The 27,771-nt window shown below is 36.5% G+C and overlaps 1 protein-coding gene across 1 annotated transcript in view; it reads right to left on the minus strand.

Annotated features, from left to right (window-relative positions):
* Positions 1-27,771, minus strand: part of NEGR1 (neuronal growth regulator 1) — a 1,298,229-nt gene that overhangs the window by 755,187 nt on the left and 515,271 nt on the right. The window contains exon 2 of the mRNA XM_007948327.2: positions 14,170-14,402. Within this exon, the coding sequence (XP_007946518.1) occupies positions 14,170-14,402 (233 nt within the window). The remainder of the gene's footprint in view (positions 1-14,169; positions 14,403-27,771) is intronic.

Here is a 27,771-nt window from a genome sequence, read left to right on the forward strand (position 1 = left end):
AAGGATGTCATGCTTGGTAGGGTGGAGGGTCGATGAAAGAGGGGGAAGCCTTCAATGAGATGGATTGACACGGTGGCTGTGATGATGGGGTCAAGTTTAACAGGGCTTGTGGGGCTGGCGCGGGATCGGGCAGTGTTTCGTCTGCTGTGTCTGGGGTCACTATGAGTCGGAAACGACTGGACGGCACTTAACAACAACAACAACAACATACAAAGAATTATATGGCCCAAAAAGTCAATATGCCAAGGTTAAGAAACTTTGTTTTAAATGCATATGGAGGTATCTTTGTTTTTGAGTCTGTGTGTGTTTATGAGTGTGTATGTGTGGGTGTATATTAGTTTCCTATTTGTTGTCAAAACAAAGTAGTACAAACTTAATGACTTAAGGCAAAAGAAATTTATGATTGTACAGCTATGCAAGTTTCACACTACTCTGCTAAATCAAAGTGTCAGCAAGGCTGCATTCTTTTCTGAAAACTCTAGACCCTCCTCCTCCCCAATAAAAGAAAACCTAATTGCCATCAAGTCGATTCCAACTTATAGTTACCCCCTGTGGGTTTCTGAGGTGGTATATCTATATGGAAGTAGATTGCCCAGTCTCTCTTCCTCAGAGTGGCTGGTGAGTTTGAACTGCCAACCTTCTGGTTAACAGTCAAATGCCTTAGGCACTGTACTACCAGAGCTCCTTGGAAACTCTAGGAGAGAGCCCAACTCCTATGCTTTTCTAGCTCTTGAAGGCCATTGGTATTCTTTGCTTCATGGCACCCCTTCTCCATCTTTATTGACAGCAATGGCAGGTTCAGTCCTACTCACATAGAATTAACTTGGACTTTCTTCTTGTATGCACATCAGCCTTTGTGTTTCCTGCCTTATTCTTCCACTTCTAAAGCAATCAATTACAACTCATGGTAACCCATGGGCGTCAGGGTTACTGTGCTCCACGGAGTTTTCAATGCCTGATTTTCAGGAGATCACCCAGGTGCTTCTGGGTGGACCCAGATCTCCTAACTTTCAGTTAGCAGCTGAGCACAATTATTGCTTGTATCACCCAGAGACTCCCTTCAAGGTTTTAGGACACTTGGAATTATATTGAGCCCACCTGGGTAATCCAGGAAACTATGCCTACCCCAAAATCAGCTAGCTGCTTGGGCAACTTTAAGTCCATCTATAGTCTTGAATCCCATTTCCCATATTATGTAACATATTCACAGTTTTCAGGGAAAGATACAGGGATATCTTTGGCCTGCCATTATATGGCCCACCATAGTGGGGACACATGTGCAACTACTAGAAACATTATTTGCAAATAGCAGGTATTGAGTTAAAGTGGGACTGCAGGAGTATATATTGCATTAAATTGAATCAATCCTGAATGCCCATTTGAAATGTAACATCCTCAAATGATAGGGTCATATTGTTTTTGTGTGCTGTTGAGTTGATTCTGACTCATAGTGACCTTAATGGGTCAAAAGCAGAGGGAAAAACAATATGCATATCTTGGCTAATTGTGCACTGGTAAATGTTGTTGTTGGCTGTTAATTCCAACTCATAGAAATCCCAATAGACAGAGTAGAACTGCCCCATAGGGTTTTCTTGGCTGTAATCTTGACAGAAGCAGATTGCCAGGGCTTTCTCCCACAGAGCCTTTGGGTGATTTAGAACTGCCAACCTTTCAGTTAGCAGTCAGATTAGTAGTTGAGTGCTGAATTGTTCCACCAGGCCTCCTTGTACTCATAAATAGCCCTTGATTTTCCTTTTGAAATCTGTCCCAACTCAAGTTTTCAGCATCACATTTTACCCACCCACTGGCTCAAATCAAAATGTGAGAGAATGAGTGAAATGCCTGAGAGAAAAATGTAATTGTGTATTTCTTGGCCTTTTTAAAATGTTAACCTCTCACTTGTGTTTGGCATTAGTCGCCTTTGTCTATAATCTTTCTCATGTGAGACTCTGTCCCTAATGAACTATATTTTCCTCAAATAATATTGCTAGGAGAAAAATAATTACTTTTTTTTTCCTAAAATTCTGGTATCCCATTTATTATTTTTCACCCCAATATTCAATCACTATTCTGCATTTGTGAAAACGTGAGGATTAGTGGAGGATAAGGATGCTATAACCTTATAAGCAACATAAGTCATGAATGCCTAACTAATCCTTTTAATTTTTTTCTTGTTATGTCAGCATTCCTGGTGTTATGCCCTAAAGATAGCATCAATACATTAAGTCACGGCTTAAGCAAAGTGATTGGCATGAAGCTGGGGGTTAGGGATGAACATGAACATGTACATAGCTGATACATGTCTACTGAGACCCTAGCATTTGTCAGACACTGTTCTGGATGGTTGGGAGTCAGAAGGAATTAAGACCACATCCTCACCCCCCAGGGTTCTTATTTAGAACCAGAGATAGATTTGGGAGGTTCATAAGCCTCCCGCTCATTTTTTTTTTTTTAAAAAAGTGAAATGTCAAGAGTATGTTTTTCTAGAGACAGGATCTATAGGTTTTATCAGATTTCACCTAGCTTCATGGCTACAAAATATTTAAGAATCAATGGTCTAAATACAAATGTTCTAAATTTGGGTTAGGAAATCTCGCAGCTTAGTGCAGGTACATGGTCGACTTTGCCTGAGCCTCTCTGCTGCTCCTGCTTCATCATTCACCAGAAAATGCTGAAAGGATGGAAAATGAAGTGGTATGAAGCAGAGAAGTTGGGACACAGAGCCACTTTGATTCACCAAACTGCACTTTGCCACCAGTCTTAATTGTGCCCATTTTCCTCTTGGCAGTACACATAATTAATTCTTACTGTTCTGCTACAAATCATAAGATAAACAGTATCATTAGCAGATTCAAATTTTCTCCTCTGGTAAATTTTATCTTTGCCCTAAATAAAGGTTATAAGGGATGTGTCATTTAGAATCTAGTTAATGAAAAGAGCAAAATCTTAATTGCATCTGTAGTAATAACACACACATGATTTGGGAAAGAAAACAGTATTATTACATAAATCAAATCCCATTACAATGACTTCCAAGTGAAAGAAAATTATTTCCTGGACTTAGAGCTATTTGCAGGGCATCTCAGAATAAGTAGGATGGCTAGAGTTTAGTAATCTAGTTACAGAAAAATTTTCACTATGGTAGTTTACATTGCATTGGGACTTGACATATAGTATAGTTATTTTATTTTATTTTATTTTTTGGAATGAATAAAGACCCTCTAAGATTGGCAACAAAGTTAACCATATAGCAAGGCAACATACACCACAAAGTTCAGAGTTAAACTATCAAGAAATGAAAATTTGCTTAGTCTAAGATTTGATATACTTAGGAAACTAAGGGCTTCTGAAACAAGAATATCCATTATACAATATCCATGATGGAAAGGACTTTTAAGAGCAACAATCTTGATTAATGGATTAATTACTCTGAAATATTTTCAGATTGGATTTTGAACTGTATGCTACTCGAAACATAGATTGCTTTACTCAGGCCCCAAATGAATGATATATACCAGTCCTCTACTCAGACACCTTATCCACAACCATTCTTTTTCTTTTTTTTCCTTGTCAAGATGATTCCAAACTTAAAAGAGAAAATGTAGAGAAGTGTTCTTCATCCACACTGACAACACACCATCCGCTTTTAAAAAATTCTTTGTCTCTCTCTTGCTACCCCCTCAAAAAATATATCTAACCCATGAGTAGATTAGAGGCTATGAAGGAGAAACTTCATTGATGACACACGTCCCTAGTTAGAAAAGATGCTTATTTAAATTCCAATATTGTTCCCTTTGCTGTTAAAACTCACAAAGCTCAGCAGTCATTTTCTGTGAAAGTTCCTTCTATTAGAGGAAGGATGACTCAGATGGAAGCCAATAGTATGCAATGAAGGTCTGTTGATCTCACTTTTTCCTTTTCTTTTGTTCTTTCCCACATCTCTTCTATTTCTGTCATGGCCAAATGGCAACATATTGAGAGCATACAAGAAAATATCTTCAAGTTTTCAGTCCCTCTGTATTTGGTAAGCACAATTTTGATACACAACATTATTCTAATACCAGATCATATACAAGATAACAAACTTTATGTATGAATATTTGGTTCTGAAAATATGATCCCTGCTCTTATAGAGAAAATCTATTTTCACTAGTTCTTAAAATCTACCTTCTCTTCCAGTCACTTCTTTTACCCCAATCAAAGAAAAATAAGGACCAATAATACTGTCCTACATATCATAAAGAAGACAGAAGGAAAGAAAGAAGAGAGGGAAAAAAATGCATACTTTGGAAGAAGAGCTAATATTAAAATGAGAATTTCACTACAAGTTAGCTCATTCCTTATAGACCCTAGTAACTGACCAAATAAGCAAATGAAAACAAAACTAACAACAAAAAAAATCTAATCATCATCAATATGTTCAGTTCTGTAAGGGAGGCAATGTTTTCCTGGAAGCTGGGCCGATGAACACTGCCTTGTAACCATAAAGCTTCTAGCCAGGCTGAAGTGTATGAAAACAAAACTGAAAATATGCCCCTGAAAAATGTATTAACTTTAAAATCATTATGTAATATTTCATTGCTTTAAAAAAGCTTGCTCCTCCTCACTTACCCCTAAGTTTGTCTGGGGAGATAATGGATGGTGCAAAGGTTTAACAAGCATGGATGCTAAACAAAAGGTTAGAGTTTCAAGTTCACCATGAAGCACCTTGGAAGAAAGGCCTGGTGATCTACTTTTCAAAAAGTCCCCATTGAAAAGGCTATGGAACACAGTTCTGCTTTGAGACACATGGGTCATCATGAGTCACAACTGACTTGATAACAACTGTTTGTTTAATCTTGCTTTAGTCTACATGTCAAATGATACCTATTCTTTCCTAAATCTTACAGATTAGTCATACTTATTCCAAATTATTTAGATATCAGACCTCTTTCTGAACCTCAATACTACTGCCTTGTATATTTTCATTGATTAAATGTTTCTGTTAGATAAAGAACTGGGTAATATTTTCTTCCTACAGAGCTGTTTAAGAGTCTCCACTAATGAAAGGCTTATTAACCTTCTTCCGTTTTCCCAAATCTACAAGTTTAGTCTACCCACTTGGACCAAGAATGTATGAATGTTCTTTTAAAGGAGTAATTATCCCAATGACAGTCCTATTAACTAATGAAGCACTTCCTCCAAAATGTTTACAAATTTGGACATGACAAACAAACAGAAATATAAGTATGAGATATATCATTGTTAGAAAATACTTTTATGGGAGAAATCTGGAAGGATTAACAATCTTATTTGACCATTTATTGGGCTTTAACTGGTCTTTAGTCTGGTGATTACTAGTTAGGTATTGATTAGGTTATGTGGATTCAGTATATTCTGACCCCTATTGACCTGAATCATAATGTGAATTGGGGTAAATAAAGAATGATTTATGGTCAGAAAGGTAGAAAATCCCTACAAAACACATGAGAATGTGTATGTTCACCCCATCCAGGTAATTTTTATCTTAATTATTTCACATCACCTGTTTAGCTAACTTTAGCGAGTAAATGATGATCATTTTTATGTAAGCAGATAACATAAATTTATCATCACAAATAAGGTATTCTTAAGAAATTTATCTCTTTCATTTAGTTAATACTATAAAGAAGACACAGATCATGCATTCAACAATTAAGTTCAGTTCTAAGAAATAATCTCCCTAGTTTTACCTGATAGTTAATATCATCAGCAAGTCACCTTTTTCACTTACATATGAATATGGTTTATAATTATTTTATTTTGTAGGTATACCATGAAGTTATATTGTTTAAACTAAAAGTTCTTTGGTGGAGTAGTGAAAGATCATTATATTAAGGAGATATTTTTATTTTATGTGGTGAAATAGCATTTTTTTTTTTTATATATATTTTCAGGCCCTATGTTTTGCATCTTTGTCCATTTATATTTTACAGCAAATCCAAAATTGAGTACCTATGAATAATTTTGGGAGCTCTGGTAGCATAGTGCCTGAGGCACTTGACTGCTAACCAGAAAGCTGGTGGTTCAAACCCACTAGCCACTCCTCAGAAGGAAGGTTGGGCGATCTACTTCCATAGTGATACTGCCTCGGAAACCCAAGGAGGGGTCGCTATGAGTTGGGGCCGACTTGACGGCACTCAACAACAACAACAACATGAATAATTTTTGTCTATCCATAGGTTATAAATAAAGCTTAAATAAAACATTAGAATGGGTGCTGATATGAAGGTCTTGTCCTGAGCCATCATTGTATTCAGACCATGGCTTTTTTCTTTTCCTTTTTAATTGTGATTTGGGTGAAAATTTATAGAGCAAATTCACTTTCCATACAGCAGTTCACATATACTTTGTCTCATGACATTGACTACAATTCACAACAATACAACAACCCCTCCCACTTCCTCCTGACAGTCACCTCTTCCCTGTGTCCATCCCTTCATGCAATCCTGCCCCCTGAACTGTCTCCCTGTGCATAAACAGCCTTTCTTTCTCCCATGATTGTTCTCTTCAAGGAGTGTATCTATCTCAGGTAAATATTCAACTCCTATGCCTGTTTTTTGCTTGGCTGGAAGCCACAGGTATGGGTTCAATTCCAGACCTGAATGGCAGCTAGGGGCCATAGTCTCAGTGGTTCTACCAGGTTCTATCAGATCAGCAAACCTGGTCCTCCCTTTTTTTCCCAAATGATTTTGAGTTTTGTTCCACATTATTTTCCCTCTCTATCCAGGATCTCCTCCATAGATCCCCCTCTGAGTGGTTGACATTGGTAGCCGGGCCCCATCTAGTTCTTCTGGTCTCATAGTTGTATAGGCCGCAGATCACACAGTGTACTGGTTGCTAGGACTAATTCTTTCCATGAACTTTTGGTTTTCTTCATTATTCTTTGCTCTGGATGAGGAGAGACCCATCATTGCATCTAGATGGCTTCTTGCAAGCTTTTTAAGATCCCAGTAACTACTCGCCAAAGTAGGAGGTGGGACAATGTTTTGTATAGTGTGTTATGCCAATTGATCTTGATGTCCCCAGGAATTATGGTCCCAAGCCTCTGGGTAGCTGGCTGTGACCAAGAAGTGACTACAACTTTGTCCCTTGTCAGCTCTACTATACACCTGGGGATTCAGATCATACAAATACACTTATAGGACCATTGTCTGCCAACCCTATACATGATCTTGGGTACACTCCCCATTTCATAGACATGCCTAATAGTTCAGCCTGTCCACCCATCCATCCACCTATATACCCATGTTGGCCTTCACTGACAACGCAGCACTGTATGTGCAAAAGGGTTCATCTTTGTTGTCTGTACCTCCCATGTACCTCTCTATGTCTTCCTCTTCCTCAATGCAGCCATGATAATCACTCACATTTGGTACATTGTCCTTCTCTCTACCCAAATCAATACTTATCTCTCCCTATCTAACAGTGTTTCCCTCCCATCCCTGGTAACCAACAAAGACAATTTTCTTCCATAGATAAACCTTTCCTTGACTTTTACAATAATGAACTAATACAATATTTGTCCTTCTGTGATTGACTTGTTTCACTCAGCATAATGTCCTCCAAGTTCATCCACATTAAGCAGTGTTTTGCAGATTCTACATTATTCTTTAGGGTTGCATAGTATTCCATTGTGTGTATGTACCGTAGTTTGGTTATCCATTCCTCAGTTGATGGACACCTAAGTTGTTTCCATCTTTGGGCTATTGTAAATAGTGCTGCGATGAACATGGGTGTGCATATGTCTGTTCTTGTCATGGCTCTCACTTCCTTAGGGTATATACCTAGTAATGGAATGGCTGGGTCAAATGGTACTTCTAATTCCAACTTTTAAGGAATCGCCATAATGCTTTCCACAGTGGTTGTACCATTTTACACCACTAGCAGTGTATGAGTATCCCAATCTCTCTACATCCTTGCCAGCATTTCTTATTTTGTGTCTTGTTGAACTTTGCTATTAGTGCTGGAACAAGATGGTATCTCTGTTGTTTTGATTTTTATCTCTCTAATGGCTAATGATCGTGAGCATTTCTTCATATGTTTCTTGGCCACCTGAATATCCCCCTTGGTGAAGTGTCTATTCATGTCTTCTAACCATTTTTTAATTGGATTATTTGTCTTTTTGTTATTGAGGTGTCGGAGTTTTCTATAAATTCTAGAGATAAGTCCCTTGTCAGATATGTCATTGACAGATATTTTTCCCAATCACTCTTTTGACTTTTTTGAGAAGTCTTTGGAAGCACATAAAAATTTGATTTTTAGAAGGTCCCATTCATCTAGTTTCTCTTCTGCTGTTTGTGCATTCTGGGTTATGCTTGATAGTCTATTTATGCCATATATTAGGGCCCTTAAATTTGCCCCTAGTTTTTCCTTGAACTCAATAGTTTTAGACTTCACATTTAAGTCTTTGGTCCATCTGGAGTTAGTTTTTGCATAGACCATGCCTTTTTGACATTTGTGGGCTCTGTCGAATCTTTCCTTATCCTGATCATTTTTCTTCTGGTCTGTCTTTCATCTTGCTGAACATTTTGAAATGTTTGCTCTTATAGAATGACTTGTATTTTATGATGCATGTAATATGTTGGTAATGTTTATTAACAATTTTAACTTCCTTTCCTTTTTGATGAAGGCAGGCCCTTGTCTTATGATGCTATGTTTATATACACCAGCTCAAACTGGAGCGGAAGCATGGTGGCCCTCTCTTCAGGTGTGTGTTTTGTCAAGGTGTTAATGTTCATAAAAAAGATGTGCTGTCTTTAAAGAACCTAGCTCTATACTTGTAGTCACATAGAATAATTGCTCTTCAGACAGTCATTGTTAAACATAGTCTCAAAATACCTGCATCCCAATTCCTATTCAAAGACTCATTGAAAGAAATCATATATTAGGAGGTTTTAGTAAGAAGGATAGGTTCTAATTTTATTTACAGATTATTGTGATAATTAGAAAGCTATGTATCTGTTATTGAACTGACATCTTTTTGAATTTATTTTAGATACATATTTTTATTTTATGTTTTAATTCCCTGCACTTCAGCTCACATCGAGAGGCATTAAAGGAACAATTGTATGCATGAGGGCTATACGTACTGTATGGGGGGAGGTTGCTGCATCTCACAGGGGCTGTTTATGATTACTCACAGTAGAAATGAGAAAAATAAGTGTTTTGAACTTATGGACAATGAAATAAATAAGAAATTACATTTCCTTATCTGTATTGGCTGCTAGAAATCTTTCAGAACTATTTTTTTCTACCAATCTCTAAAAGTATGTAGAAATCATGGCACAAAATTTGTAATCTACCCTCACTTCTGACTGGCATATATTTTACTTATTTATCCTTTGTCTATTTATTTTATTCATCTTGGTTTACTAAATCCTTCTTTATAAGGCACTTTAATTCCTTTCCAATTAAAAAAAAATGATGTTCATCATAAATGTTGATTGTGTTATCTTTTTACTTTACAAAAGCTTCCCCAAACAATGACTAGGACAGAGGCAAGGGTTTAAATCTGGGATCTTTGTGAAGCAAGACAGAGTTTAGAGTACAAGATATTTATTAGGAAACACTCAGGATCAATCCCAGTAGAAAGGAGAGGTAGCCTATCAGAGATATTCCACACTGGGCTTAAAGGGAGGGGCCTCCATACCCTCCAGCTCCATCAGTCATTGGATGTTGGTTACTGGGAGAAGGAATTGGCCTCCTTCAGCTAAAACAATTTTCAAAGAGGCTGACCATGGAAGGCTGTTCTCTGGTGGTATTTTCAGGGGCTGGAAATACAATACCATCCTTGAAAAAGGATCTGGAAGTGCAGCACCCTATCTATCACAAATACTCTAGGTATGTTAGATAACATGAAGAATTTAGATAGTCTGAGGAAATTACCCTGGAGAAGCTACTTTGGGCATAGTGTACTAATCCAATCTCTTCCTACTCTGCCTGGCGGGAAAAAAATCTAGACCGTATCTCTCTTATAAGTTGAGTGGCAAATATTTCATTTATATTTATTTAATACACAGTATCCATCAGTTCTACTTTGTGCGATATACAATTTAGACTTGGTGAGACTTCAGCTTGCTTACTTTGGACATGTCATCAGGACAGATCAATCACTAGAAAGAGACATCACATTTGAGAAAGTAGAGTGTCAGAGAAAATGAGAGATACCCTTAATGAGGTAGAATGACACAATAGACACAACAATGGATTCAAACATACCAACAATCACGATGATGCACAGAACCTGACAGCTTTTCATTCTGTTACATATAAAGTTGCCATGAGTAGGGACTGACTTTATGGTAAATAACAACCACCACCACTTAGACTTCAGACATTATGAAGGATTCAAAGAAGACAACGTCCCTGTCATATAATCAAGTGGGGCAGTGTTTACATTTCAGGTTTCCTATTATTGTAGCATTGTAATAGGGAGTGCTGGCTTCACAGCAAGCTCTGCAGCCTCACAGGTTTTTATCATCCTGAACAAGGAATGTTGCTCATATTAGATGTTGCACCACATAATTTGAAAAGTTGAACAATTAGTTAACTTGACTTATGAGCACTATATTAGATATGTTGCTGTTATTGTTTTTAGGTACCATCCGGTCCATTGATTCAGAATCATAAAGACCCCATGTGACATTGTAGAATGCCTCACAGTGTTTCCCTGGTTGTAATCTTTTCAGAAGCAAATCGCCAGGTCTTTCCTCCACAGAGCTGCTGGGTAGGTTCAAACTGCCAACACTTCAGTTAGCAGCTGGGTGCTTAAAACATTGCACTACCTGGCCCTTTGTATTATATATGAAAAAACCAAACCAAACTCACTGCTGTGGAGTCAGATCTCACTCATAGCGACCCCTCCTTGGGTTTCCAAGGCTGTATCACTACAGAAGTAGATTGCCCAACCTTCCTTCCAAGGAGTGACTGGTGGAATTGAACCGCAAGCCTTCTGGTTAGCAGTGAAGTGCCTTAGGCACTACGCTACCAGAGAAAATAATCATTTTCTTATTGCATACATTAACCAATCACTTCTTCCTTGGAGCTAAATTCCAAATCATAAGATTCTTCAAATTCTGTAAGTACATACATTGCTCAGCTCAGTTGGTCAAAGAAAGACATAAAGAGAAACACAACACACTTGAACAATAAATACTAGTAGCAGGGGCTACTTTGTAAAATTTAGTTTGCATTGTACTAACACAGGATTCTGGAATGTTTTTCATGTTTAAATGAAAGGAACTATTTTCTCTTCCAAATTAAAAGCAAATAATCACAGTGTATTTTCTTTTCTTCTTTTTTTTTTTTTTTTTTGTGGGGAGAGGTCGGGAGAGGGAGATTTGACTTTGGTTTTTGTTTTGACTGCCATGGACTTTAAAGGCTATCTAGTCTCTTCTTTCTTGCTCACATGAAAAAATTAGGGTTCCGAGATGCTTAATTGTTAATCATTTAATGAGGGAAAAGCAGAATTAGAACACAGGTTTTTCAACTTCTACTCCAATGTTTTCTTTTCTTTTCTTTCTTCCACTGCTCCTTTCATTGATATTAATAGCTTTAAGAAATCAATAACACCAGCAAATCCCCTGTGCATAGTGTCTGTGCTGGCAAGATATCCTCTTCATTATCCCCTCTCTGAAGTGACTACTTAAAAAAAAAAAAAAAGCTCCCTGGAAGTATGGATTTGCAACAATTAAAGACGAGCTTTGTTTTTGATCAGCCAATGTTTGTTTGACACCAGGGATTACTACAGTCTACCTTCAGTTGCTAAATTGCTTTATGCTGGTGAATAAAGGCTTGGCAATTGTTAGGCAATGAGCATACATTTCAAAATTATCAAGATACACCTGTGCAACAGACAACCTAAGAAATTTGAAGACTGAGAGATGTGCATAGCAGTTTATTTTCTTCATTGAGAGAAAATGCAGCTTAAGTGAGGTTGACTTTTTGTGACATTTATTTAGCTCTTGAATTGACTGACAAGCTTATTAATGTATTCCCTGAACTTTATTAATATAATTGGAAAACCGCCCACATGTCAATCAAATTCTAATAAGTAATTATGTTCATAAATACTGTAAAATTATTAGCTTTTCATTTGACTGAACCACATACTTTCATACTAACATGGGTATTCTTTCTATAAAGAAAGAAAATATTATGGTCACAAAGTATTCAAAAAGTTTGCTCCCAACTGCAAGAAAGTTCACCATCACCAAATAGATAATGAAAAGAACATCACATTAGGCATGTATGGTCTTTGAAAATTTGAACATCTTTAAACTATCTAGGCAATATAAAGTTATAAGAAAATCCTATGAGAATTAATCATGTACCTGGAGAAGGCCTATACATCTCTATCTATCTCTGTCTCTGCATCTATACCTAACATGTAACAACAGAAAATGGAAAAAAGAAAAAGGAGTATGTTTGTTGTTGTTGTTGTTATGTGCCGTCGAGTCAGCCCTGACTCATAGCGCCCCCTCCTTGGGTTTCCGAGGCAGTATCACTACAGAAGTAGGATTGCCCAACCTTCCTTCCAAGGAGTGGCTGGTGGGTTTGAACCACCAGCCTTCTGGTTAGCAGTCAAGTGCCTTAGCCACTGTGCTACCAGAGCTCCCCTAGGAGTATGTTTAGTATTCAGAAATATATCATTTAAAGCTACAAGAAGCACAATGTCTGAATCTCAAGTCACTCAAATATATTACTGCCCTAGTACATTTTTTTCTCATGTAACAAAAATAGTTTGTAGGTTTTGAGCTAGAAACACAAGTCAAAAGGTGCACAACTGAACAAGAGAATAGAATTAGGCACGGATAACGGAAGAAATATATTTTTTGCCTTATAACCTCATGTCAGTTTTTGAAAATTGGCAGACTCCTGCCCTCTCAATAATCTTTGAATAAAAAATGGGCTTTTGTGAACCCTTTATTATGTTTTAGTATTCCACTTTTAAATAATTGATATCATTATTTTCTATAGTAGTCAGTATTAAGAAAGACCAGTGAAGAAATTCATTGACCTCTTAAAATTAATCATTTAATTAAGAAATTTAATTATTATCACAAAGTAAAAGTATTTATTAGTAAATGAAACTGTGTTTGATATCAAGTTTAACTTTATGTAAGGAAACAAAGTTCAGTTAATAAATTTATTTTATATATTAGTAATCTTTTTAAGATAAAAGCTATGAATTTAATACTTCTCCTTGATTTATTAAAAGGTAAACTCAGAGATAGTATAACTAATTTGCTCAGGCAGACTTTCCTATTAGGAAGAAAACATGCATGCATTGGCACCATATTACCATATAATTTGTTATTAATTGTACTTAAAATATCACAATAGTATAATATCATTTTCAGTTTCATAAAGCATATTTCTATATAACCAACATATATATGATTATTCTAGAAAGCACAAGGAAATAGTACAAAAGGATAAAAATATATATTCTTCACTCTCCTAGTAATATAATTGAATTTTTCCTGAAAACTATGTGTATTTTGGATACATATACTCTTAGATTTTAGTATGCAAAAGACATAAAATAATTCAATGATTCTGTCAGTATTTGGAAATTATAGGTTAAAATAGTATATAATTTATGACCTGCTGAAACTAAATCAAAATATAAGCTTTGGGTATCATCTTCTTTCAATTACTCTATATTTAAACAAGGTAATTCCAGACAGCTGCCACCTTTCCTTGGGACTTAAATCAAAGTAAACAGAAGCAGGATTGAGATAGAGTGTGAGAAGTCTGAAGGATTACTTTCAAAGACTTACTCTCCATACTTGAACAAGTTCTAATATTTTAATCCATCCATCATGGGTTCTCAACGATTTATTTTAATGTATCCATCCTAGGTTCTAAAAGATTTATGGAATGGGATTCAAAACGAGATAAGAAATTAATCATATACAAAAATGATAATGTGATGTTAATGGTATTTCTTCTTGGTCTTGATAAGTGGGGATTTGTATGCCTATAACAGCAATTATACTTAATGAAATCTAGGAACATAAATCCCCAAAGACAATGACAACATATTGTTCAACATTGTTAGCTGCTTCTGAGTCATTTTGATATCTAAATATTGATCATTGCTATGCATATACTTTACAATATAGCAGTTATGGAAATGCATACCTTGCACAGTTAAATGCACCTGCATTGTTCTCGGTGTATGTTGAGTCTGAACAGAACACGTATATGGGCCATCGTCTGTCACATCTACATTCTGTATCTGGAGGCTGTAGTCCCTTTTATTCAATGTTGAGATTGAAACTCGAGGATCCACTGACCACTTGTCACCTCCCGCAAAAATAATACTTGATCGGTTCAGCCAGGCACCCTTTGAAGCTCCATCTTCCAAATAACACCTACAAATTACCAGAAAAGGAACACTATTAATCAAAATGAAAATGAAAGACAACATTATCTTTGTTCTGAGTGCATATCCAAATGCTGAATAATGGTGCAGCATCAAATACAAACATCACACATAAACACAGGAGACATGAACAAACACACTGAAACCCCTTCCATTCCAATAAAATCATGAAAATATACCCATATACAATTGTTGTTATTGCTGTGTATATTTTTAAAATTCAAAACCAGTCAAAATCCACTTTCATTCTCTCTGAACAATAAATAAATAAAAATAAAATTAAACTAGTTCAAATAACACTTTACATTATTAAAATACATTTCTATGTTTGAAATTATAAAAAGTAGAAAACATCTATGAGTTAGCTTAGTTTAACACAGCCCATAGATTTTCCAGGAATACAAAATATCAGATTCAGAAATATAGAATATCATATACAGTCTTACTTTTTTAATTACCTGCATTTGCAGAATGGCAACCTTATACATTTAAACTAAAAACTGCATTTTATTGATAATAATGCTGTCATGATTAAATGTAGCAAGATTAATATAATGGTATTGTATGAGAAGATAGTAATAAATTTTAGCAAATTCTTGAAGTATATTCAGTAAACAGCCCATAGATTTTCCAGGAGCATTTATTTGTCCAACAAACACTTATGTAAAAAACAATTGTGGTAGTAAAGGTTGTGTGTCAACTTGACTGGGCCTGGTTGAGTGGTTGGGCAGCTGGTGGTAGTTATTCCCCATGATGAAACTGACAATCAATGCCATTGTGGGATTTAGCACAAGCAGATGAGTAGCTGCTTTAGGTAAGTGGTCTGCTTCCCATACACAAGCAGCAGTTTTGGGACTGATCTTCAGCTTATGGCATGCTTGACCCCTGCATGTAACTGTGTCATTGTTCAGCAGCCTGCCATACTCTGCCAATCTTGGGACTGACTTTCAATGGACTTGAATTATGTGGTTTGGTAACATTGGGACTGTGCCTTTTTACTTGTCAACCTTGGGCTTGTCAGTATCAGCAGCCAGCAGATGTGAAGAGATACCTCTAGCTTCAGTAGGCCAGGAGCCAGAGGAAGAGCTAAAGCCTGAAGTAGAGGGGCTTTCACTCAGCCCCTAGAGCCTGGCACTTTGAACTCCAACTTAAAGCCTCCAAATTTTGAGAGTAAATTCCTGTTTGTTCAAGCATCTCTTTTGTGGTATATTCCTGTCAGAGAAGCACAAAGTAACCAGAACACAAACAAAAAACCCACTGCCATTGAGTCAATTTCAACTCATAGCATCCCCATAGGACAGAGTAGAAGAGTTTCCAAGGCTTTGGTCCTTTATAGACACAGACTGCCTCATTTATCTCCCACTGAATGCCTGGTGGTTTCCAACCGCTGACCTTTTGGTTAGCTGCCAAATACATAACACCTGCACCACCAGATTACTATTTATAGACTCAAAAAGATACTGTCCATGCTCAACAAAACATGTACTTCAATATGAAAAACAACAAAGCCAGTTATTACTATAACTGAATAATATTTTCATTAAAGCATGTACAGGAATACAGAAAAGAAAACCCAAAAACCAAACCTGCTTCCATAGTTGATTCTGACTCACAGCAACCCTTTAGGAAAGAGTAGATCTGTATCGCAGTGTTTCCAAGGCTGTAAATCTTTAAGGAAGCAGGCTACCTCAGCTTTCTCCCTCAGAACAGCTGGGGAGTTCAAATGGCTAACTTTTTGGGTTAACAGCTGAATGGTTTTACAACTGTGCCATCAGAGCTCCTTTTTGAGAGATAAAGGAAGGCTATTTGATCCAGAAAGAATGTTGGGGGTGTGGAGAAAAATTGGAAATGCCTGAGATACAAAAGTGAGAAGGGGAAGACATTGCATTTTAGACAGAGTGTGCTACACACACGCAAGAACAGAGAAAGGCGAGAGCAAGCCAGGAATATCAAGAAAGTAGAAATGAGCACAGCTGAAAGGTTAGGAGGAATGAGACAGAAAATTGGAGAGGTAAACTAGAGCCAGCTGATGATGGCAAACATGATGACAATTAGTGGCTGTTAAGGCCAAATTTGAAGCTATTTATTTAAAGTCATATTCTATAATAAGATTTTAAAATATAGCTTTGCATCTAATAGAAGTCAGGCGAGTCAAGACACATGTGGTCATATGGCAGTTATTTTGCTGAGGCTTAGAATTCTGTTTCATCTTGAAAACATTCTCTTACAAATTAAAGACTGGTTCTCTTAAATGAGTACAAAGCACAGCTACAAAATGAAAATACACATACATCGAAATACTTTGACAGCATTTGTACAGAATGCCTTGGGGGATTGAACACAGTGTTTGAGATTGCTACAAAATTGCAAGCTAAATGCAACAGGGTAGAACAGCCGCCAACTGTATGAAACTAATCAGGGGGTAAAAAAAAAAAAAAAAAGGTAGAAGAAGAAACAAGGTATATTGCAGGATCTAATTTGCAGTCAGCTCCCCCAGAAACCAAACTAGTAGGAATCTTAAAGGTTATTGTTAATTGAAAAGCCTTTCCTTATATAACAAATGAAGAAAGTAAAACTTTGTTTAATGATATAATTAAACAATTGTAATATATTATCATTCTTAATGATATGCAGAAAGAAGATGGAGAGGACATAGTTCCCATTTCACAAGTCTATCTTGGTGCCGGTGCAGGGTTGTTGTTGTTGTTTGCCATTGAGTCGGCCCCGACTCATAGCAACCGCTCCTTGGGTTTCTGAGGCAGTATCACTACAGAAGTACAATTACCCAACCTTCCTTCCGAGGAGTGGCTGGTGGGTTTGAACCGCCAGCCTTCTGGTTAGTAGTCAAGTGCCTTAGGCACTATGCTACCAGAGCTCCTTGGTGCAGGGTAGAGCTGTGAAATTCCTTTGCTAAAACTGTGATAATTCACATAGCATGTGTCCTTTACTATCTGAATTCATCAAATGTTTATTGTGTGACCTCTGCATTAGTGGTCAGCATGTTATCCTATTTAGTGCTCACATCAAACCTGTGGGGTATGAACTACTTTACTCAATTCATCATTTAAAAATAAATGGAGATGATTAAGGTTAAATGACTTGCTCAAGCTACATGATAACTTAGTGGCAAAGCTGAATTCACATCCAGGTCTTATGTTTCCATATTCAATGTCTTTTGCACTGAAATGCAGATCAAAGCCTTTTAAAATAGGATTCAGAAATGAGAAGATGATTAGAATGTTGCAGAAATTAGTGCACGTAATTTCTTATTTACTGAATGTGCTCAACTGCTTAACCTGTCCTATTCTAAAGGAAGCAGAAAATTCATTATTAATGAATACTTTACCATGAAAGTCTGATTTAGAACACTCTACTGGCATTGCCTTTTCTCTAGTGATAGAAGGAGATTTACCTTTATTCTGGAGTGTCAAGAAAACCACAGATATTAACCAGCCTTTAGATACAGAAGGACTTGACCTGGGTTATAACTCTTTATCTTAGCATAAGCACTACTCCTCTGTTCTGGCCTGTTAGAGGCCAACAAAGAAAAAAGGACTTAACTTCTTTGGTATAAAAACTGAATAAAGAAACAATTTAATACTCCTTAGATTGGAGAGCTATAACTTCATAATTGCAATTTGTCTGAACCCAAAGATTTTCAAGACATACATTAGTATGACTCTTGAATGAGACTTAAAACAAAAATAAAACAGTTTTTGGAATATTTTCTTGGATTTCTATAGTATAATTCTAAAACTACTGAGTTAGAGCCTAAATAATCCAAAAGACTATATATAGGATTTAGGAATTAGAAATAGAATGGCCCTCCTGAGCATAGCTTTCCATTTTATAATATCATAAGACATTTATACACAGTATATGTAGGTTTAAAGTCAGGTATATATAAAACTGACTGCCATCAAGTTGATTATGACTCATAATTACCCCATGGGTTTCTAAGGCAATAAATCTTTGTGAAAGTAGATTGCTTCATTTTACTTTTGTGGAGCATCTAATGGGTTTGAACCACCAACCTTCTGGTTAGTATTCAAATGCCTTAGGCACTGTGGACCAGAGCTCAATTTATATATGCCAAATATATGTTCATGTATGTATGCTTGGTTTATTGTTATCATTATTACAAAAATTCCTTGAGAATAAGAACTATGTCTTCTATCTCCTCTTCATTCTCCACCTCAACCCTAATTGTTTCCTTTTACTATACAAAGAGATACTGCTTGAATATGTGTGCTCTACTAAGAAAGAACCTTTAATACAAAACATTTTTCTTGGTTTAAGAATTCTTGTATCACAGGGAAGATGGCATTGTACCTGTAACCAAATGTTTGTTCTCTCTACCATCTTAGTTCTGGAAAAACTAGGTGTATCAGACATAAGCAGGGATTCTGGAGTTGTGAAGAGCCGATTAAGAGAAAGGATGCCAGATTTACTGGAGGCAGAGAAAAAGAGCACATTAAACAGCCCAGGAAAATAATTGAATCCTGGCTGGCCAGCAGGGAGACCAGAGACTGAGAAGTGGAAAACTCATTAGCAATACAGGGCAGAGCTGCAAAAAGAAGGAGGAGCAAAAGGGGAGGACACCACAGAACCCATGGAGGCTCTGGGAACTCAGAATACCCACACTGGGAGCTTCTGACGGTAACCTTGGGGGCTGAGCTGAAAGAAGCATGATGTTGTTGTTGTTGTTATTTGCCATTGAGTCGCCCCCCCGACTAATGATAAGCCACCACAATACCTACCCGCCCCAATTCCAAATCCCCTTCATAACTAACAGAGACCTGCATCCACACTCCCAATAGTGATTCAGTCAACACAAAGAAACCTGTGGCATACTACATCTGAATTAATAACCAAAAAAAAAGCATAGCTACTCCACACTTGCAAATACATTTAAATATAAAATCAGGGTGAAACAAAACAATATATAACTAACAGTTAAAGACAACAACTTTAAACTGTCTAGGAAACATGAGATAACCTCAAAAAAAAAAAAAAAAAAAAAACAGGACAAGGAAATACAAATAAACCCCCAGGCTAAAGATTTACCCAGGCTAAAGATTTATCTATCATGGAAGAAGAACAGGCAATAGAATTATCTGAAAAGGAATTTAGAAGGTGTATATATATATATATATATATATAGAGAGAGAGAGAGAGAGATAGATATAGATATAGATATAGATATATATTGTTGTTGTTATGTGCCACTGAGTCAGACCTAACTCATAGCAACCCCTCCTTGGGTTTACAAGGCAGTATCACTACAGAAGTAGATTGCCCCATCTTCCTTCTGACCAGTGGCTGGTGGGTTTGAATCACCAGCCTTCTGGTTAGCAGTCAAGTGCCTTAGGCACTATGCTACCAGAGCTCCTATATATATAGAGAGAGAACTCTACAAAATCTCAAGGAAACTACAAAATAAATCAAGGAGATCACAGACAGTACCCTGGAAGAATTCAGGAAAATCATTCAGGAAAAAAATGATAGGATAAATGCACAATCAGAACTCATACAAAAACAGCAGTTAGAAATCCAGAAGATGAACATTAAAATTACAGAGATAAATAACACAGTGGAAGGACAAAAGAATAGACTGGAATTGGCTGAAGAACACATTTCCCAACCAGAAGAAAAATCCCTTGATGCCAGACTGTATGAAGAAAAATCAGAACAAAGATTTAAAAGAAATGAAGAGAACCCAGGAGTTATATGGGCTGACATGGAAAAAAAAAAAAAAAAAAAACAAGATATGCCTCATCGGAGTACCAGAACAAGAGGAGGCAATAAATAAATAAATACAACACTGAGAAAATTGTGGAAGACTTCCTCCATATCATGAAGGAAGAAAAGATATCTGTCCAAGAGACTCAACAAACCCCATACAGGATAGATCTCAAGAGAAAGTCACCAAGACATGTCATAATCAAATGCTCCAAAACCAAAGACAAAGAAAGAATCTTGCCAGCAGCTCAGGGGAAAAGAAATGTCACCTACAATGGACAAGCAATAAGAATGAGCTCTGATTACTAGGCAGAAACCACACAGGCAAGAAGGCAATGGGACAGCAGATATAAAATACTGCAGGAAAAGAACTTCCAACTAAGAATCTACATCCAGCCAAATTGTCCATCAAATATGAGTGTGAAATCAAGACATTTCAGACAAACAGAAATTAAGGGAATTTGTGAAAACCAGGCTAATCCTACAAGAAAGGCTAAAGGGAGTCCTTCCAATAAAGAATCCACAACAAAGAAAAACAAATTAAAATCAGGACACCTGACATCAACACTTAAAAATCAAACTAGAAATAGATATTCAAAATAAGCTTATAAAACATTGTACACAAAGAAACTAGGGAGTCAATATGCAGATGACACCAACAATAAAGTAAGTAGAGAGAATAAAAGTTCTAACTACAAAACATCCAAATGAAGAGGAAGATAGAATAATGTCTTTATATAACAGACTGTCCCAAAATTAAAGAGACAAGAACTCACTTCAGGGTAACCACACACACAAACAAAAAAAAAGAAAAAAATTAACAATTCCCCTAAGCAAACTCAGAAAGAAGAAAAACATACAGGCTTAGTAAGCACAAAACCAACAATAAAGAAGAAAAGAGAAGAAACACTTGATAAAAAAATGAGCAAAGCACAGAAAAAAATATTTGGACCAAAGAAATCACCAACAACACAAAAAACACAGTAGAATGACAGCAATCAATTCATACCTATCACTAATTACACTCAATGTGAATGGACTAAATGCGTCAGTCAAGACAAAGATAGGGGCAGATTGAATAAGAAAATAAGACCCATCAATATGTCAACTACAGGAGACCCAACTTACAGGAGACACAAAGATAAAAACAAATTAAAAATTAAAGGGTGGAAAAAAATATACCAAGCTAATGGCAACCAAAAAAAAGCAGGAATGGCAATATTAATTTCTGACAAAATAGACTTCAAGGTGAAAAACAGCAATAGGGACAAAGGACACTATATGATACTAAAGGGATAAATTGACCAAGAAGACATTACCATAATAAATATCTATGCACCCAATGAAAGGGCTCCAAATTACATGAAGCAAATATTAACTGAATTGAAAGGAAAAACAGATACTCTATAATAGTAGTAGGAGACTTTAACATACCATTTTCAAGGAGGGACAGAACAATTAGAAAAAAAGCTCAACAAAGATAAACAGAAACTCAACAAGACAATCAACCAACTCAGCCTCATAGACATAGACAGAGCATTCCACCCAACAAAAGCACAATTCACATTCTTCAGTGCACATGGATCATTCTCCAGAATAGATCATATGTTAGGACATAAAACAAGCCTCAATAATTTCAAAAACATTGAAATACTACAAAGCATGTTCTTGGGCCATAATGCTAGAAAGTTAGAAATCAATAATAGAAAGATTAGGGAAAAAATATCAAACATATGGAATTTTAATAACACACTGCCCCAAAACTACTAGGTAACAGAAGAAATAAAGTATGAAATTAAAAAAAAAAAATTCTAGAAACAATAGAGAGAACATACATTTTACCAAAACTTATGGCACACAGCAAAGGCATTACTCAGGGATCAATTTATAGCAATAAATGCACACATCAAAAAAGAGGAAAGAAACAAAATCATACTTTAACTCAACAACTCCAACAATTAGAAAAAGAACAACAAAAGAAACCTACAGTTTCCAGAAGTAAGGAAATAATAAATACTTTAGCTACTTTCCATTCAAGGGCAAGTTTCAGAATCTCTTCTGACATCCGTTTTGTTCTTTTCTTCCTTTCCTATCTTTTTAATGACTTGCTTTTTTCATGGATGATGTTCCTGATGTCATCCCATAATTCCTCTGGTTTTTGGTCATTGGTGTTCAGTGCATCAAATCTATTCTTTATATGGTCTTTAAATTTAAGAGGGATATATTCAAAGTCTTATTTTTGCTCCCGTGGACTTGTTTTACTTCTCTTCAGCTTCAACTTGAACTTGTATATGCGTAGTTGATGATCTATTCCACAGTCTGCTCCTGGCCTTCTTCTGGCTGAAGATATTGACCTACTCCATCACCTCTTGCTACAGATGTAGTCAATCTGATTCTTTGTACTCCATCTGGCAAAGTCCACATGCATAGCTGCCATTATGTTGTGGAAATAAAATGTTTGCAATGAATAAGTCTTTGGTTCTGTAAAATTCGATCATGTGATGTCCAGTGTTATTTCTATCTCCAAGGCCAAATTTTCCAACTGCTGGTGATTCTTCTTTGTTTCCAATTTTTGCATTCCAATCACCAGTGATGATCAGTGCATCTTGATTGCATGTTCAGTCAATTTTAGACTGCAAAAGTTTGGTAAAAATCTTTAATTTCTTCATCTTCAGCTTTGGTGGTTGGTGCATAAATTTTAATAATAGTAGTATTAACTGCTCTTCCTTGTAGGTGTATGGATATTATCCTATCACTGACAGCATTGTACTTCACAATAGATCTTGAAATATTCTTTGTGATGACGAATGTCACACTATTCTTCATTCTGTCACTTCTGGCATAGTACATCGTATGGTTCAAAATGACCACAACTGGTCCATTTCAGCTCACTAATGCCTAAGATATCTGTCCTGGAGGAAGTGCAGCCAGAATGCTCCTTGGAAGCAAGAATGGCCAGACTTCGTCTCACCTATTTTGGTCATGTTGTAAGAAGGGACCATTCCCTGGAGAAGGATGTCATGCTTGGTAGGGTGGAGGGTCAACGAAAGAGGGGAAGGCCTTCAACGAGATGGATTGACACTGTGGCTGTGATGATGGGCTCAAGTATAGCAGGGATTGTGGGGCTGGCGCGGGATCGGGCAGTGTTTTGTTCTGCTGTGCATGGGGTCGCTATGAATCAGAAATGACTCAACGGCACTTAACAACAAACAACAATGCCTAAGATATCAATCTTTATCCCTTTCATTTCATTTTTGACAACTTTCAATTTTCCTAGATTCATACTTTGTACATTCTGTGTTCTGATTATTAATGGATGTTTGCAGCTGTTTCTTCTCATTTTGAGTCATGCCATATCAGCCAATGGAGGTCCCAGAATCTCTGTTCTATGCACATCATTAAGTCAGCTCTACTTTGAGGAGGCAGCCCTTACCAAGTCATATTTTGAGTGCCTTTCAACCTGAGGGGCTCATCTTCCAGCACTGTATCAGACAATGTTTCAGGGCTATTCATAAATTTTCCAGTAATATATCAGAGAGCATTTCACTGCTGTTCATAAGGTTTTCCCTGGCCAGTTCTTTGAGAAGTGGATGGCTTCTTCCTTCTTCTACAACTGTCTTAGTCTGGAAGCCCCACTGAAACCTGTCCACCCTGGTTAACCCTGTTGGCATTTGACATATTGGTGGCATAGCCTCCACCCTCACAGCAACACGCAAGCCACAGCAGGATGAAAAACTGACAGACAAGTTCATCTCCCTTAGCTGTTTCAAACTTCTCCACTCACTTTCTGGCCTCCCCCACCTGTTCTCACTGTCTGTTGGCTCCTGTTCCTGCCTGGCCTCTCCCTTTACTTGTTTGGGCCATCCACTGGCTCCCACTTCTTGCCTGGCCTCTCTTCTTACATGTTCTGTCTGTCTGCCCTTTAATTGTGCATGCATGGCTCTTCTCAAAGATTTTTTTTTCCTCCATTAAAAAAAAAAATATCTGCTAGACAACCTTCTTTATAAGGAGATGAGTAAAGCAATTCCAAAAATATACCCCTCACCATACGCTGTGTTAGCACCATACCACATATCATGACAAATAATTTAATTTTTAGTCAATCATCTAGATGTTTTAAATACATAATCCAAAACATCTGGCTGTTGGGAAATATATAGAAAACAACCTGAATATTAGCATTTTATAAACTTTTAAAAAGGCTCAAGATAGTTAGTGGTTTCTGATAAGGATGGCATTGCAGCTTTTGAACTCCTTTTAGGAGCACCTTTACAAATGATATTACTACACATTAGCATAAAAACAAACAATAAAAATCACTGTTATCAATTTGGAATCAACTCAATGGTAGTGGGTTTAATTTTCTGAAAAATGTAGAATAAAAGTCAAATTCCTAAGGACAATCAGATTTATTGGTTTGGTAAGAGACTAAGAGGAACCTCTGAGACTACTGTCCTAAGATACCTTTTAACTTGGAACTGAAGCCACTCCTGGAGCTCTCTTTCTAGCCAAGTAATAGATTGGCTTATAAAGTAAATAGTACCTGGTTTATTTTATAAAATAAACAGTACTTAGGTACTGTTTAGGTGCTGTTTTAGGAGGAAGGTGCTCCTTTAAACAATCAACTATACCTGACCAATTGGCAACACTTTTCCCAAAAGCAATGATAATAAGGCAATGAGGGGAAGGGAAGCTAGATAAATGGAAACAGAACAGACATAATGGAAATAATGAAAATGCTGAAACATTGCGAAAATTGTAACCAATGTCATGGGACAATTTGTACAATAATTGTTTAATGGGAACCTAATTTGCTATGTAAATTTCCATCTAAAAACAATAACAAATTCAAAACTAACTACATTTTTTTTTTCCCCCAAAGAAAGGAACAATTTTAACAGACTCTGTGAGAGGATCTCCTGTGATGATTAACTCTGAAGGTGGACAGCAGAGAGTTTAGTGTAAATTAGCAATTTAGGTTATTTATTATTTTCTTTAAGGTCTATTAAAAAAGAAGTCCATGGCAGCTTAGAAGTGATTTCATCCTTTCCTATCACTAATTCCTTCTAACACATTTCACACATTACCACTAAACCAGTACCTAAAACAGCAGGATTTATTCAGCTCTATGGAAAGTGACCAGCATTTCTCATATGTGTTGATTAATGAAATCTGCTTTTTGAAGGTACACATTAATAAGAAACTACAATTTTCCTTGGATTCAAAGGTAAGCCATATGCTTGTGAAGGGACTAGGGTTCACTGCTGTCTCTTCATTGTATCAGAAAGTTCTATACTTGATAGGAGGAAGACTTTCAAAAGCATACAAGAAAAAAATTGAGAAATTTACAACTCCATTCATCCTCCATGCTATTTCTCTACACCACACAATGAAAATTTTGACATCCTGGATTCCAGGCCAAAATGAGGTAAGGGAAGTAAAGGAGAGATTATTCTGAGCTGAACATATTCTATCCCCATGCTCACCTGCCTTTGTTTTTAAGGCTCTCTTTTCTCAGCGTCTTTCCTGTCAATTATGCCCTAGATAATAATATAATTGAGTGGTTGATTTAATATTTTAAGTTCTCATTACAAACTACATATCACCCTCTGAGGTAGAAAAGATTGCTATTCTTCCATTTTTGAGTAGGAGACCTTACAAGGATGGGTGAAGAATCAACAACATTAGCAATATATTGAATGGGTTCCAGTTACTTGATGAAGCACACATCCTTACAGAGGATCAGAATTATATTCTTAAATGTTTTTTGAAGAAATATTTAAGTAAGAAATACACTCCTCAGGTAACAGTTTAATGCTATTGCATATATAATTGCCTGCTAACCAGAGGGCTGTTGGTTCAAACCCACCAGCCACTCCTCGGAAGGAAGGTTGGGCAATCCTACTTCCGTAGTGATACTGCCTCAGAAACCCAAGGAGGGGTCGCTATGAGTCAGGGCCGACTCGACGGCACATAACAACAACAACATATTGACATTATTATAAGGAGCTCTAGTGGTGTAGTAGACAAGGCATTTGGCTACTAACCAGAACATCAGTGGTTCAAACACACCAGATCCTTCACAGGAGAAAGATGAGGCAATCTACCTTCATAAAGATTACAGCCTTGGGAACCCAACGGGGGTTGCTATGACTTGGAATCGACTCAATGGCATTTGTGTGTGTGTGTGTGTGTGCGTGCGCAATACTATATTCTAGATAGTCCTAAGTAACATGCATATATTTCTCATTTAGTCCTCACAACATTGGTTTGAAGTAGGTACTGTCAAGTACTATCATTATGACCATTTTATAGAAAGAAAAGTGAAGTATACAGAAATTTATAGAGGATCTGCTTACTGAAAACTGTAATACATAGAAATAACTTTATTATTATATAATTGTACCTCACTCAAAAACAAACTCACTGCCATTGAGTTGGATCCAACTCATAGAGATCCCTCCTTGGGTTTCCGAGGCAGTATCACTATGGAAGTAGATTGCCCAACCTTCCTTCTGAAGAGTGGCTGGTGGGTTTGAACTGCCAGCCTTCTATTTAGCAGTTAAATGCCTTAGGCACTACACCACCAGAGCTCCCATAATTATACCTAAGGACAAGCAATTCTCACATTCTTTTGTGTTCAGTACACAGCATAATGCTGTTTGGGGTGTTAGGGAGTTAAGAGGATCCTCCACACTTTGGGCATACTATGTATTTTCAAAGGAGTACTGGTGGTGCAGTATGTAAGCACTCCACTGCTAATGAAAAAGGTCAGTGGTCAGAACCCATTAGCTATTCTGTGGAAGAAAGTTGTGGCAGTCTGCTGCCATAAAGATTACAGCCTTGGAAACTGAAAGAGAAGTTCTTCTCTATCCTAGAGGATCACTCTGAGTTGCAATCAGCTCAAAGGCAATGGGTTTATCAGATCTAGCTATATATTATTAATAAAACATGTACTCTTATTTTCAGAAGGGGGATTATGTTATATTAGCATATTTTATTTTAATGTTGATTTAATATCTAGTGGGAGAAAGAAACATATTTCCTTTATATTCTATTCTAGCTCTTGACAATAAAAAAGCTATATTAAGAATATTTTGGACATTTAAAAAATAACGCCATGAAATGGCTTTCCAAAATAAATGATTGAAAGCTATCAGCCACTAACTATCTCATTTTAACACCAAATTCTCAAAAATTCTATATATTTTTGATATTTTAAATCAGAATATAAACCTGAAAAAATAACACTTTGAGTTTTTCCTTAGTTTTTTTCAAACAAGACTAATTATTTCCTAAAAGCTAGGGACTTTAACATATTCAAATGTTTGCATACATTCATACCATTTAGTCTTATTTTAATGCACAATTTAAATTTAATCTCAATTTTAAAATGTTTTTTTATTTATGTTCAACATCTTCAGTGCTTAGAAAATCACTAAAATTTGGTTTGGGTTGAAACACTAATTTTTAAACATTAAATTTATAGATTTAAATTATAATTGAACCATGATTTTTTACAAAACTATAGATTATATCTTATTCTTTACATTGACTCATTTAAGTCAAGCTTCCATGTAAAACTGTATATTTTTGTTTAAAAGGGATACATTAAG

Source organism: Orycteropus afer, unplaced genomic scaffold (genome assembly GCF_000298275.1).
Source record: "Orycteropus afer afer isolate SDZICR_OR568_19922 unplaced genomic scaffold, OryAfe1.0 scaffold00213, whole genome shotgun sequence".
Taxonomy (NCBI): domain Eukaryota; kingdom Metazoa; phylum Chordata; class Mammalia; order Tubulidentata; family Orycteropodidae; genus Orycteropus; species Orycteropus afer.